This window comes from Penicillium manginii (assembly GCF_028828005.1).
Source record: "Penicillium manginii strain IBT 31320 chromosome Unknown utg000009l:1.0-3297300.0:1.0-3298630.0, whole genome shotgun sequence".
Taxonomy (NCBI): Eukaryota; Fungi; Ascomycota; class Eurotiomycetes; order Eurotiales; family Aspergillaceae; genus Penicillium; species Penicillium manginii.
Window position 1 is genome coordinate 1041146 of NW_026643110.1, and position 14363 is coordinate 1055508.

Here is a 14363-nt window from a genome sequence, read left to right on the forward strand (position 1 = left end):
ATTTGGTATATAGTTAGGACACCGAATATTAGGCTCTCGGGATGGAAGAGGTGCTCGAGTTCAGAGTGGGGAATTCTTCTAAATATATGACCTAGCTAAGCTTTGACATTGCTCCCGAGTATTCGCAAATGAGGTGGCTTTCCAAGGTTCCGCGTCCAAGGACTGTTCATTGAGCGCCCGGCGGATTTAAGAAGCATACTATCAGTTGAGAGCTAATTAGGTAGTGAATCATTCTACGCAATTACAAGTAGTAGTAATGTGTGCTACAAACATAATGTAGCATGTTTGAAACCTTGGGAAGTACTTCGGTTGTGCTAGTATCCAAATGCCGCGTCTCTCTAGCCGACTTCATAGATTTACAGAAAATTCCAATAGTAACTCTGTACCAAAACCGAGAAGATACTCACAAGTAAACACCAAATCTGGGAGTTGGGTTACCCTCGGCAATCATTACTATGGCGGGTCTCGTGACTGGCGGATAAGCCCTGTCGGAATTCTTCTTCGTCCTTCCTCCTCGTTACCAGCTGGCTCTTGCTTTCACGGACCAGAATGTGTTGACAGGCAGACCAAAGGTTCTCAAGGTCAATTTGACAGAGAAAATAAACGACAATTTCGACATCTTAAGTCGAACACTGCTGACAATTTCCGATGGCTGATGCAGCACAGGCGACATCACTGCTCCCGCCTCGGGGATCGTCGCGGGCGCGGAAAAGAATGAAGGTCACTCGTGCATGCGATGCTTGCAAAGCACGCAAGAAAGCCTGCACGGGCGATATTCCATGTCGATTCTGCGCACGATCGGATCTCCCATGTTCTTACGATGTTCCTTATCATCGAGGCTCCGCTGCTACCCCACTGCCCTCGGCGCAGGGCGGAAATGTGCGACCCATGCCAGTCGCGTCAATTTCCGCCCCGACGGAGCCTACCCCAGTTACGGAGTCGGTTGTTGGGGGCCAATACAGAGGTCCAGCGTCGGCCCATTCATTCTTGGACCGGGCCGTGAGGAACTTCCACGGAGCTCAGCGGACTTTGGATGCGACGTCGGAGGATTCACAGGCTTCGATATTCTCGCACGGTGATCGGCATGCTCCCCAGATTCCCGAGTCTCAACTGCAATGGCCTAGCCAAGCCGCTGTCAATTGGCTGGTCCAACGGTACTTTGACTTTGCATCGCCGACTTATCGCATTCTACATCAGGGGACAGTTGAGGAATGGATAAATCTAATTTTGGGGCAAGAGGTGCCAACTCCACCAGGCCAAACTCCAAGACTATCCCTTGCGGGGAAAGCGATCATATTAATGATGTGCGCCATTTCATGTTCTTTCTCCGCGCTACAGGACATGCCGCTGGAATATACGCTTGGAAATATGCCACGCGGACAACAAAGTGAGATGTACTATCAGATGGCGGATCGGCTTCTTTCCCGGGAACAAGGCTCGCCATCATTAGAGTCAGTCCAGGCTCGGTTCCTCACAGTATTGTACCTCCTCGGCACGTCAAGAATGAATCAAGCTTGGTTCAACTTTGGGCCTACTGTGCAACTACTGATGGCACTGGGTCTCCACCGAAGAAACGCATATACGAGAACACTCAATTCTTCCTCGCCTGGTGAGGTTGCTCTCGAGTGCTCGAAACGAGTGCTATGGTGCTCTTTTACGCTTGATGAATATCTCAGCCTAATTCTTGGTCGGCCACGCCTCCTTCGCGAGGAGGACATTGATCAAGATTATCCTGCACTCGTCAATGATGAGCAGCTAGATCCTCATGAAGGCCGATCAAGTTTGCAAAGAAATTGTCTCATGGATGCACCAGTCTGTCACGCGAAGTTGTCAAAGATTCTTTCGAAGGCCTCGCAAGACCTATACACAATTCAACCCATCGAAAAGGAACAAGAGCTAATTCTTATTGAAAGTCTCGTGGGCAAAATTAAGCAGTGGCAATCTGATCTTCCACCACTTCTCGGGGATTGGGTGTGTCCCAGCAGTTTGATATCTATCTTTCAGAGACAGTTGACGGTAATAAGACTGGCTCGGTTCCACGCTTTGATGTTTGTAACTCGTCCATTACTACTTCGAGATTACTCCCAAGAGACGAATGCCTTAGGGGACTCCGCTCATGTATATCTAAGATCTTGCATCAGCAATGCTCGCGATACACTCGAATTAGTACTGGAATTGGCCAAAGATCGCCTGCTCTACCCAGCCTTTTGGTATACCCAGTATATCGCTTTCAACGCTCTATCAATTGTCTACATCTATCTGATACACACGAAAAGAGGCCGAATTCCCCACGCATGGCTTTACGCGAATGCGGATCTCGAGCCGCACGACATCGATCAAAACTCACTATACAAGTTAGCTGAAGAGACTCAATATCATTTGGGCCAAGCAACCGAGAGAAATTCTCTTGCATGGAGATATAACATCGTGCTCGAAGCTTTGAGATCGGATGCTACAAGGTACGCATCCGAGACGAGCAAGGATGCGGAACAATCAACAGGCAGAGCCCAGTCAGGCCACGACTCTTCTTTGGCAGTACAGCCTGTGAATATGAGAGATAATGTTCCTTTCGAATTGACCCCTGATCATTCTATTGTGGACTGGGACAGCTTACAAGGAGCTGGATCGTATGATTTGGGGGTTGGAAGCTTGTTCACATTTACGGGCTCCACAGATGAGCTTTGTCTTGACTTCTGGCCCCAGCTAGATCGCTTACCAACCTGTGAGCTATAAAACCTTCATTCTTGACTTTGATATTTAAAGGCTAACTCTTATTAAGCACTTAATTAGTGTGACCTCTCTTGCGAGACTTTTTCTATAACAAAGTACGACTTTGACCAATCGGGGGTAATTGTTTCAAAGAGTTTTTTGTTCAGGACACACATTGATGTTTTCAGTAACAATGAACCAGGAGCGGTGATCTGGAATTGATTGCTCGATAACCTCAGCAAATCTGAAAATGACGAATCCACGGACGTGGCTTAGATCGTGTAGCGGAAACCCGCCGCAACCTGCGCGGGAGTTGGACCATTTCGCCCCGTATCTTGGCCCCGATCCAGCTTTTTGTTTTGGCGGCTTAGATAGATTCGAGTTCCGGTAGCTAAGATGACGGTCAAAACAGAAGCGGCAAGATTAACCAAGAAGGCGGCTAGATAGCGTGGCTCAGAATAGTAGAGGTACGAGCCCCAGACTGTCAATTTAATATCAGCAAGGGACCCAGCGACACATGATCATTTCACTCATACCGTTCGGGGTATTGCAAACAGAGTTTATTATAGCAATTGCGGAGGCTCGCTTGATTGAAGGCTGTGATATTGTTCCTGCTATCCAGGACAGAACAACCACGCCTGCTGAGTAGAAGGATCCCGGAAGCAGCATCATGGCAACGTCTTTAAGATAGTCAGTATAATCTAATCTTCGACATAAAGGGTTTTGATCGAATGTGTGACCGACAGCGAGCGGCTGTATTTAGCGTAGAGACAGCAATTATGTTGGCCGCGAGACAAACAATCATTGGGCAAACTATGTGCAAGTAACGCTCTTGTTTCTAATACTTCATTAGAGTGATGTAATTGAAGGATTTCTGATACGTACCTTGTCCGAGTGGAAGCCGTTGATGATCATCGCGATGACGCAGAGAACATAAGGTGGCTGTATATGCTCATAATTAGTACCTTATTTTGGGTTAATTGTCATGATGAACGATACTAACCGCAGTAAGGCCATATGTTTTGTTGCGAGAATATCCAAGGGTTGCCACTACCGAAGGGAAGAAGTTGGTCACAGCCCCCACGATGTAAATCTAGACGAGTCAGCTAGGAGCATTAAATAATGGCCTGGAAGATATAAATCACGAACAGAGTAAAGTGTGCCCATCAAAAGCCAAGTCTTTGGGTCTGTAACAGCCATCATAACACCCTTGTAAGCGCTGACTTCATCGGGATTGTCTTGCTGGCCTTGATCTTCCTCAAAGCTCCACAAAAGATACTCATTCTCGAGATCACTAAATCCAGTGAGGGATTTCAGCGAATTGGGCAGAATAAATGCGAGTATCAGAGCAAGACCAATTGTGGCAGCACCCTCGACCAGGAAGAGCTATCAAGATTGTATGAGCCCCATTGTTTCAGTCTTACAATCCAAGAGAAAACTTACCCATCGCCAGCCCTCCAGACCATGATGGCCATCCAACTTCAATATTGCGACAGCAAAGAGTCCACCAAAGGCATTGCCAAGCTGAGAGCCAGAGTACAAAATAGCTGTCCTAAGTGTGTACTGTTTCTTGGTGTAGAACAATGACATGTAAAAAAGAGCGCCTGGGAAAAATACGGCTTCGACAAATCCCAGAAAGAACCGGGAAGCCATGAGGCCAGAGGCATTGTGAACTGCAGCTGTGCAGGCTGACAGAGCTCCCCAGAGACCCATTGAAAAGCATATGTATACCCCTGGTGCTTTGATTTTGCCGACTATGATATTCGATGGGACCTGCATTAAAACTACCGAAGCATTAGCTACCGTTTACTTTCAAAAGAGTTTATGACGCACTGTATCCAACGAACAAGATGCTGACACATGTTTGATACTGCACGTCCGTCATCTTCAAATCCTTTTCGATGTCGGCAAGTTTGGCTGCTGCGATGTTTTGTCGGTCGAGATAATTCATGATGTACATCAATACCATACATGGCATGATTCGTGCATCCAGTTTCAGAGTTGCTCGACGCTTAACCTTCTCTAGCTCGATGTCTGAAAGTGCGGCTAATGAGGCTGGCATTATGAGTGGTGAGGTAGTGTCGGGGTCCTTGCTCGGAGTATCAACCGCATACTCAACCTCTTGCGCAACATTATGCTCTTTATTGACCATGACGAATAAGCCCAGTTGTATGCTAGGTATGAAATGGAAACAAAGATACCGAAAATGTAGTTTGCAGGAGATTTCATAAGGATTTGAGTGAAAAAAATGGACACATTCTCCTCAAAGCCGTAAATATAGGACCAACACGTCCAGGATGTCAGTTGCCCCCACGGGCTAAAAGCGGGGGATTGAGAATTTGGGGATACCAAATCGAATCCTTCGAAGTCAAAATTCTTATTTGGAGAATTATAGCCCTGTAAATTTCACTAATACATCTGACTGCTGGAAGAATGCGGGGTTGACGAGGCTGGGGGCTATTGCCAAGTGTGGGGGCCCTTATTAAATTCTGGGGCACCCCCACGGAGGTCTAATTTGCCCCGGAATTTCCCCGATAGAGTGGTGATTATGATATGAATTTATTCATTCAAAGAATTTATGGAATATAGAGCTCCCGGCAAAGAAGAAAGCTTAAGTCTACTCGTGCGCCCATGTTTGTACCTAGGTACTAACTAGTATATCCTCGTTTTAACCAGGCATTCTAATGACGGTAGGCTATAATGTTTGCGCATATGTAAAGCAGAGCTTGAGGAATTATTATCTTCGCCAAGTATATAGTGAGATCACTGGAGAAGAATATTGTGTACAGATTAAATAATGGTATATGCCTAATCCCATGTGACCTTGAGCTCGACGCCGGTCTTTTGCCAGGAAGAAAAGGTTTAACTTCAATTTGAAGTGGGACTCTGTAACACGGAGGAGGCTTTTGAGTCCTTTCAGTTTGCCATATAGTATGTGCTATACTTTGGTTTCAACCTCCTCCACTGTACTGCCATCTTTCAAGTTGGCCGAGTCTTTCGATTTATTGTCCCCTTTGACAGATTTCCAATCCATCGCAAGCGCTGGGAATATCTCCAGACATGACATGACAACGCTCAAGATGAAAGTCTTTGTGACTGCGTTACTAGTACTACATAAATAGGCCAAGGCAAAGTCACAGGTGATATTCCAAGGTTAGCAAAACTCGATTCATATAGTATTTATATTTCATACTATTAGTACTAGTACTAGAAAGGGAATCATGGATGTAACGGGTCATGCCAGTACTAGTAGTGTGTTTTGGTGAGTTAATTTCTTTTACTAGTAAGCCACCCATGGACGTCGGACCAGCTAAAAAAACAGAGTCTGATTACCAGAGATACTTGTATCTGATTTGGCCATCCTCGTCCTCCTTCTTGAGCGTCTCCTTGTTGATATTTCGCAGCCAGAGACCCAGTGCAGCTGCCAAGATGATACCGCCAGCGGCAAACGAAGACAAGATAATTCCGCCCGTGCGATACTGGGGGGCGTCGGAAGTTGGGAAAAAGTAGGATCCGTAAATGTTTGACGAATTGCCGAACAAGTTGACCAAGGCATAGACGATAGCACGCTTTGTTCTGGTTCTAGGAATAGTACTGGCAATCCAAGCCTGGACAACGTTGAATGCTGAGTAAGAGCCTGCACACATCAGGAACATGCCCACATAGCGTGGTGCTGTCGAAGTTGTGCTAACAACCAAGACGTTGCCGATTATGTCCACAAGTAGAGGCCACATGATCAAAATAGCGCGCTTGTCTGTATACTGGGCGATGAAGGAGTTTCCGAGCGAGGTAAAGAATCCGAAAACGTAGACGGGCACGGTAATGAGAAGCGTTATTGTGGTATTGAATCCAAGTGTCTTGACAATAGACTGTTTTTGAGATGATGATTAGATACTGCTTCATCGCACAACAAAAGCGTACTAATTGCACTCACTGGGAAGAAGTATGTCCATGTCTGCGATGTGAGCTGGCAGACCTGAATTGCGACTAAAATCCAGGCCTTCGGGTCAGTGAAGGCATCAACAAGGGCTTGCTTAATTGATCCATTCTCATCAACCTCATCGTTCGCAGCTTGAGCCAATCGCCACTGCGCAAAGCGCTGTTCCTGTTCTGAAAGCCACTTGCGTTGACCCAACTCGGGGAAATCAGGAAGCAGCAGAACTGCGAAGAGTCCGGCAACCATGGTACCAGCACCCTCAATGATGAAGAGCCATCTGTGAATTTCTGGTCAACAGGATACCTTCATATAATGGTCGAAGAAAGGGACAGTACTGACCTCCATCCTGCTAATCCACCGGCTCCATCCATTCCATCCAAGATACCTGCAGCAATGAGACCGCCGAATCCGTTGGCGATTGTATTACCGCAATAAAGCACCGCCACGCGAGGGGCAATCTCCTGAGGTTTATACCAGGAGCTGACCAAGAGACTAGTCATTCCGTCAGCATTTTGATATAGGTAGAGGGACGTTACTCTCATCTTACAGTGCACCTGGGAAAAAGGGGGACTCGGCAAATCCCAATAAAACCCGAACCACCATGATATGAGCAAAGTTTTTCGTCCCCGCAGCAGCCATCGAGATTCCACCCCATATGAAGATAGCAGCGGGAATGTACTGAGAAGGTTTCACGCGAGTAAGCACGATGTTACTAGGGATTTGGCCAAGAAGGTACCCCACGAACTATACAAAAAAGTGTCAATTGCCAAGTTCAAACGCCAAGAGGGGCCAAGCTCACCATAATAGCCACGGCGGTTTGGTATTGGGTGTCGCTGAGGCCAAGATCATTCTCCATGCCGCCAAGCCGCGCATTGGCGATATTTGAGCGATCAAGAATATTGAATATAAAAAGCAGACATAGCGAGGAAATGAGATGAATGTCAACTTTCCACACGACTATCTCATATCGTCAGTAATTGTAGCCGTAGGCATTGATGTCACAGTGTGGTGACGGGTGGTTACTCACGTCGCTTTTCAAGTTCTCTACATTCCTCTGAAGTCAGACCTTCAAATGTAGGCTCTTGGATAGTAGCCTTTGGAGAAATCTCCAAATGACTGGTCTCGTTCTCCTTGGTATTTTCCACCTCCATGGTTGTTTGCAGATATGTGGGATGTTTTTAAAGAAAGAAAAAAAGCACGCAAAGTGAGATACAGAATTTGACTCACAATATTGCTGCTAAGTTATATCTAAACCACAGGCTCTCGACATCTCCATCCCTACTAGACCCCTCTCTTTCCTCTCGAGCTAGTGCCCAAGCATTCGCGTAGCGAGACCCCCCCGGTTGTGGAGAACCGCGTCACCCCGGATTACGGTCGGATATCCCCGTGGGCGCGGAAAAGGTCAACGGATTCTGACCGAATGGCGCAAAGGGTCCCACAGATCAGCATTTGCCCCTCAAATAAGGAGCACAGAGACCTACCGTAATCTAGGTCTTACTACAGAGTACTGACAGTGCGAATGCTAGTTCGGATTTAAAGTTACTGTGGACGAAATTCAGGTAAGTGGAAACATGGTTTCCTCCATGGGACTATTCATTGATTCGTGGGTGCAGGTTTTAAAGGGTATACTTGAACAGAGGCGATTTATCTCCCATGTCAAGCAGTTGTTCATCGGTGTATCTCGAGCGAATGTCGACTTCGCTCATTGCAGCATTCTTCTTGTTGGCCCACATAAAGGAGAGCTCAAGGATCACGGCTGCCACAAGGGCCGAGCCACCAAATGCCAATGACAAGCCAAAGCCGGTGGGGTAGGTTGGGTCTTCTTTGTCAATGTACATATAGCTGCCGATGATTCCCCCGATATTTCCGACACAAATATTGAAAGCGCTACCAATAGCGCGGCGATTGGAAGGGGCCAGATTGTTCATGGTCCATGACGTCGTGGCTGGGTGGGTAGGGTAAATACCCATTGTGGTCAGAATAATGGCGAAGAATCCCGGGCCGATATTGGCTTTCAGGTTACCATTTAGACCCATAATAATAGAGTATCCAACCACAATTATTAGCAGTGGGATCACAACAAATGGCGCACGCCAGTAGAACCGGTCAGATAGCACGGAGAAAAAGATGGCGGAAATAGCACCCGCCACGTAAGGGGGGACTGTCATCAGCTGTGCGGCTGTGTCTTGGAAGCCCATACCCTTGGTAATGGTTGGAAGCGTGAATTTGGTTCCTGTTTGTGGGGATCAGCAATTTTCGTCGCCCTTGACGAGAGAAGAAACATACCGTAGGAACAGGCTGACTGGGCAAGCAAAATGTACGCCAACAGGTACATTCTCCAATTCCCCAAAACGGCCTTAATGTCCTTCCATGAAGTGGACTTACGCTCCTCTTGGAATTGTCCACCGTCTTTGATGAAATGCTGCAACTCCAAGAAGCGAATTTCGTCCTGGCTCAACCACTTTCCGGACAACTTTGGCGAGTCGATAAGGAAGAAGAAACAAAGTACACCCAGGACAACAGTGGCGATTCCCTCCAGGATGAAAATCCAACGCCAGCCTTCTAGACCACCCACTCCACTCATTTTGGCGATACCGGCTGCCAGTAGGCCAGAAAATGCGCCCGAAAGGGCACTAGCGCAGTAGAAAACAGCCAGGCGAGTTGCTAGATGCTTTGGCATATACCAGAAAGAACACAGGTACACTGCACCGGGGAAAAAACCAGCTCTATCAACGGAAGTCAGCGCGACGAATCTAGTGTCATGCAATGGAACGGCAAACTTACTCAAAAACACCTAGCAGAATGCGCACTACAAGCAGGCCAGCAAAATTCTGGACAACCCCAGTCAGAGTCATTATAATTCCCCAACAGATAATAAGGATTCCAAGATAAACTGAAGGCCGCTTGAAGTTCTTCAGAAGCATATTACTTGGGACCTCTGGTAATAGATTAGCGATGGATGGAAATATCAGATCATGTCAATTCTTACCTAGCAAGACATATGGAATAAAAAAGAGACTGAGCGCAATGTTATATTGGATTCCAGTCAGCCCCAGGTCTTTTGTCAGTCCTGCAATCTTCGCATTGCCGATATTCGCCCTATCGAGATGTGAAATCAAGTAGAGCACAGCTAGCATGGGCACCAAGCGAATGTCAACCTGGTAGGTGTTAATAAATCAACCGTCGTGAGCGAAGGAGATGGATATTACCTTGTGCAAAACTGTTTTTCTCTGCTCTGGCGTGAAATTATGGTAGAAGTCGGCATCCTCAGGGGATAGTCCAAGAACTTGAATACCATCGATAACTGTCAAATTGCTGTAGTCTTCGACATGGTCGGGGGAGCGCTGTTTCTCATCTGCCACATACTCAAAAGAGGCACGTTCCGATTGTGAAGGAGGCATCATTGAAGTTTCTGACCCAGTACACAAATATTATGCAAGGCGTCAAAGGTCGTTCCAGCACTGAAAACCAAAGCGGGACAAGAACATCTTTATAGCGCGTATGAGAACTATCAAATCTCGGCGTGCGGAGGACAAGAGAGCTTGAGCACCTAGCCAAGCCTCCAGGAAGGGCCATTTGTCGCATCGTCTGGGGTTTCTCCTCTCTCACAAAACCTCCTAGTCCTCTTGGCGACGGCGAAGTTTGGGTGAGTTGTCCAGAGCCAAGAAATCCCCATATCCACGAGGGATTCACCCCGCAATTTGGTTGGAGGGGAGATCCGGGGTGCAATCCACTTCTCCATTCAAGCTCGAGCACATTACGCGATGTTTGGTTGCCATCCTGGTTTGCATTCAGCCCCCGAACGACACTTCGGATTGCTCCACAACTCTTTCCGCTTCTTCTCCGTTCTTTCTCCGGCCTTTATCCGCCGGGTATTCGTTTTCCGGTATTTACTTCTCCGCCTGTCGCACTTTCAATCCACTTTCCTACTTTTCCCAAGAGTTGCTCCGAGGGGCTCACCCGTTGCTGATTGATCATGCTGCTATATTGATCTCCGGGGTTTTGGGTACATAGAAGTCGCCGTAGATGGAATTTGAGTTTGGAATTCAAGCTTTCATAGTTTTTCTCTGTGACGTGGAAATAGTATCCCATGAACAACAATACCTTTCCTAGGCCGACGACGCATCGGATTTGCCAGTAAAATCAAAGTTGAGTCACCGGACTTCCCCACCGAATTCCGCCGCAACTTCTTTTTACCACACCACATCTTTCGGGATAAACAACCTTGGAAAAATCATGCCACCGCCATCCCACCAACTCAAAATATGTGCCGTACAAATCCGCCCGGCCCAAGATCCTGATCTGCCCCAGATTCGCGCCATCAATGCCCACTACATTCTCCACACGGCACTCACATTCGCGGAGACTCCGCCTCCGCACGAAACATACCGTGCCAAGTTTACCGATCTAGTCGCACGTGGACTACCGTACCTCGTTGCCGTGGCCGAGGACTCGGCCAATGACGAGCTCTTCCCACGAGCCCGAACTGGTAATCAACAAGTTGTGTTGGGCTACGCTTATCTCTCGCCTTTCCGCGGCCATCTGACTGCGTATGCGCCGACTGTGGAGTTGAGTTTGTTCTTGCATCCAGCCTATCATTCCCAGGGGATTGGAACAAAACTACTTGCGGAGATTGTGACGCTTTTGCGGGAAAGAAATATCCACCACGTCGCTATCGCTGATGAAAGCGCCTCTGGGTCTGGCGATTTTGGCAATAATTGCCCTAAATCGCAGACCATACCTCCTACGGTCACGGTGGAAAATATAGTTGCTGTTATGGCGGTGGATCCGGAGGGCAAGGATCAAGGTGAGGCGCTACGCAGGTGGTATATTAAACGTGGATTCCAGGAGTGTGGAGGACTCTCCAGAGTTGGATTTAAACGGGGCCATTGGTACATTTAATTCCGCTTCTATCCAAATTATTCATCCCACAGTGGCTCACGAAATACCAGGATTGACACGGTTTATTTGCAGTGTTCTGCTCCACTCGAAACCCTATTGAATGCCTAATCTGCATATATGTCCAACAAAGATACGAATCAACATAATGTCATATGTACATGATAATTTCTCGACACAATTACGGCCCAGAATCCGTGCTTGATGATTCGACAATCATAGCAGCATTGTGTTCCTCCTCGCGGGCGCGCTGGACTGTTTGGGAGTATTTCTTGCCCGCAATCAACCACCAGCACAGTTCCAGGATGAGGAACCCGCCAACGACAACACACGTGTAGTTCATATTCGAGACTGTCGCTGGCATCTCGAAGGGGAAAGAGAAGAATACGATCGCAAAGATAAGCCACATCGCGGAAATGATATTTACGCTCATTCCCACGGTTTGGCTCATGTGGAATGGGCCTGCATGCATCGTTTTGCGGCGCAGAAGAACGTTTGTTACAATCGGAACCAGGTAGGCGAGGTTGTTGACGGTTCTGGTGCTGTTAGTGATAGGACATCTTCTTGTTGGAACTGAATATACTTACACTGCGGAACTCATCATCGAGTTAAATGCTGTCGTGGATCCCAAGTAAATGCAGCCAAGGAGAGCGATAATGACACCCACGCAGAGCTGGGCATTCAGCGGAGAGCCCAGTCGGGGATGGACGCGCGCCCAACTACATTGTTGACAGCAGTTAGCTTAATTGTCAAAATGCTTTCCAAAATAGATGTGCTTACACTCTCGATAAAGGAAGACCTTCGTCCCGAGCAAAGGCCCAGAAAACGCGTCCGGTGCCTAATCAATCAATTAGTATTCTTTCAATCATATCGAGATCTGCCATGGACTCACTCAGTTGAGATCCAATCACGCAGGGGCCGAGGGCGATCCAGATCATAAAAATGAGACCAAAGGCACCGCCCTTGGTTGACGTTGCTTGCCAGAAGATCTCAGCCAAGGGAAGGCCGGTTGGCGTATCGGCCAGGGAGTTGTAGTTTTGAACAGAGAACATCAGGCTGAGCAAGTAGGAGACACCGGTCACGAATGCGATTGAGAGGGTAATAGCTGAGGGGTATTAGTTTCCTGAATATTCTTGGAATTTGGATATCAACTCACCAAGTCCAAGAGGGGCATTTCTTCCAGGCTTGATGAGAGTCAGTCAACCATATTCTGTCGGATATTCACCGTCTTTGACTTACATTGGGCATTTCCTCAGTGATATGCTATGACTTGTTAGGAATGTTATTTCTCGAGAACCATGGAATCCCGATAACCTACTGATATTCCGTCCAGTCCTCCCAAGGAGTACAAGGGATTGACCAATCCAGTGATGAAGCACATAGCATTATTTTCCCATCCGGTGTTATTGATCCAAGTTCTAAATACGAACTTGCTATCATTATGGGTCGGAGCCGCGGCTGCTACCGTGACCATTGTGATAAACCATGCAAGCTGGAGGTAAACCACTTTGGGAAATCAGCCACCAACACACACAGAATTACATGCCCCTTCATGAAGCATCGCGCACTCAGAAGCGCCAATTGTAACTCACAAGAAAATTTATTGATCATCGGAATGAATCTGTTCCCGAACATCACAATTCCAGATGTAAATATGTTCAGAATCTGGTACGCGACAAAGGTCATCCAGGGTTGAATGACCAAATCCTCGTGATATAGTGCAATCAATGCCATGACAGTCGTAGCATAAATCAAATTCGTTGACGCGGTCGTAAAAATCCCTAGGAGAAATTCAATCAATATCCACATACACCATCATTCCGGAGAATTTGGACAATATTCTCACATCCAAAAACCGTGCACCATCCCGTTGCGAAACTCAACACGCTGTTATAGCGCTTTGGGGCAATAGCGGCGATCCAGTGGTACATTCCTCCTCGGTCGGGTATGCCGAGACGAATTCAGCGAGCGAGGCCCCGACAAATGATTGCAGTATGAAGACAAGAATAAATCCGTAGATAACTAGAACAATGTCAGTTTACTCTCTGCATGCACCACCGTGGTGGGAGCCAAAAAAAAAGGGAAACGAAAACAAAGCACTTACGTGCACCAGGTCCGCCGGCGTTGATCGCTGTGATTAAACCCAATCCCAGACCTAATTTCATCAGACACTGTAAAAAACATATAAAGTGTCGAGGTTCGATAATATTGTACCTGTCCAAGAAATTGTGCAGTTTGCAGCCAAGCCGATCAAGCTCCAAACCGAGAAATGGCGTTTCAATTCCTGTTTATGGCCTGTGGATTTGTTAGGACGGTCTCGCTTCGATCATAACGTGGTAATAAGATAGTAGAAAAGGAAGTTCTGAAAACCCACCCATCTGAGCCAGACGCAATTCGTCTTCATTTTGCACCTTGATCACAGCAGCGCGACCATCGGAGGCCTTGGCTTCTGGTGCGGCAGCATTAATCTCTGGGACACCCATGATGCTTGCTTGATGAAAACCAAGGATGATATTTCGGGGGAAGATGGAATGATCAATTCAAGGAGGGCGGGCGCAAGGGCATTGGAGGAAAGATTCGAAATCGACGCGTGCCCCGGTCGCAGGACTTTTTTAAAGTCGCCCTAAGTTTTAGAGCATGCCATTCCATATATGGTATCTCTCCTTTATCGTGCTGCAGCTCTTATCGGCTAGCAACAGCAGCGTTGTAACCTTATGGGGAAAATTGCCGGTTTCCCCGGTCTTTTCCCCGGTGAGGGGATAGCGGGGAAGGACGAATGAGCGATTGCGAACCCCCAGAGACTCACTCTAGAGGTGGG

The 14363-nt window shown here is 47.4% G+C and overlaps 6 protein-coding genes across 6 annotated transcripts; 2 read left to right on the forward strand and 4 right to left on the reverse strand.

The window, feature by feature from the left end:
• Nucleotides 1-648: 648 nt before the first annotated feature.
• N7533_012159 (uncharacterized protein) lies at nt 649-2733 on the forward strand (the record flags this gene model as incomplete). Its single annotated transcript, XM_057108809.1, has 1 exon — nt 649-2733. The coding sequence occupies one exon, from the start codon at nt 649-651 to the stop codon at nt 2731-2733; it is 2085 nt and encodes a 694-aa protein (XP_056953910.1).
• A 248-nt stretch (nt 2734-2981) lies between these two features.
• On the reverse strand, nt 2982-4861 carry N7533_012160 (uncharacterized protein; the record flags this gene model as incomplete). The annotated part of the gene is made up of 8 exons (XM_057108810.1): nt 2982-3190; nt 3246-3389; nt 3454-3547; nt 3595-3651; nt 3713-3802; nt 3859-4095; nt 4153-4493; nt 4543-4861. The coding sequence occupies 8 exons, from the start codon at nt 4859-4861 to the stop codon at nt 2982-2984; spliced, it is 1491 nt and encodes a 496-aa protein (XP_056953911.1).
• Nucleotides 4862-6038: 1177 nt separating this feature from the next.
• Nucleotides 6039-7797, reverse strand: N7533_012161 (allantoate permease; the record flags this gene model as incomplete). Its single annotated transcript, XM_057108811.1, has 6 exons — nt 6039-6578; nt 6644-6923; nt 6986-7138; nt 7194-7390; nt 7446-7603; nt 7674-7797. 6 exons carry the CDS (start codon nt 7795-7797, stop codon nt 6039-6041), a joined length of 1452 nt encoding a protein of 483 aa, XP_056953912.1.
• A 465-nt stretch (nt 7798-8262) lies between these two features.
• On the reverse strand, nt 8263-10050 carry N7533_012162 (uncharacterized protein; the record flags this gene model as incomplete). The annotated part of the gene is made up of 5 exons (XM_057108812.1): nt 8263-8879; nt 8933-9372; nt 9431-9584; nt 9636-9804; nt 9856-10050. 5 exons carry the CDS (start codon nt 10048-10050, stop codon nt 8263-8265), a joined length of 1575 nt encoding a protein of 524 aa, XP_056953913.1.
• Nucleotides 10051-10882: 832 nt separating this feature from the next.
• N7533_012163 (GNAT family N-acetyltransferase) lies at nt 10883-11548 on the forward strand (the record flags this gene model as incomplete). Its single annotated transcript, XM_057108813.1, has 1 exon — nt 10883-11548. One exon carries the CDS (start codon nt 10883-10885, stop codon nt 11546-11548), a length of 666 nt encoding a protein of 221 aa, XP_056953914.1.
• Nucleotides 11549-11726: 178 nt separating this feature from the next.
• N7533_012164 (uncharacterized protein) lies at nt 11727-14028 on the reverse strand (the record flags this gene model as incomplete). Its single annotated transcript, XM_057108814.1, has 12 exons — nt 11727-12081; nt 12133-12264; nt 12326-12383; nt 12438-12650; nt 12702-12729; nt 12785-12808; nt 12864-13051; nt 13138-13326; nt 13475-13567; nt 13650-13700; nt 13760-13840; nt 13920-14028. The coding sequence occupies 12 exons, from the start codon at nt 14026-14028 to the stop codon at nt 11727-11729; spliced, it is 1521 nt and encodes a 506-aa protein (XP_056953915.1).
• Between the last annotated feature and the right edge of the window lie 335 nt (nt 14029-14363).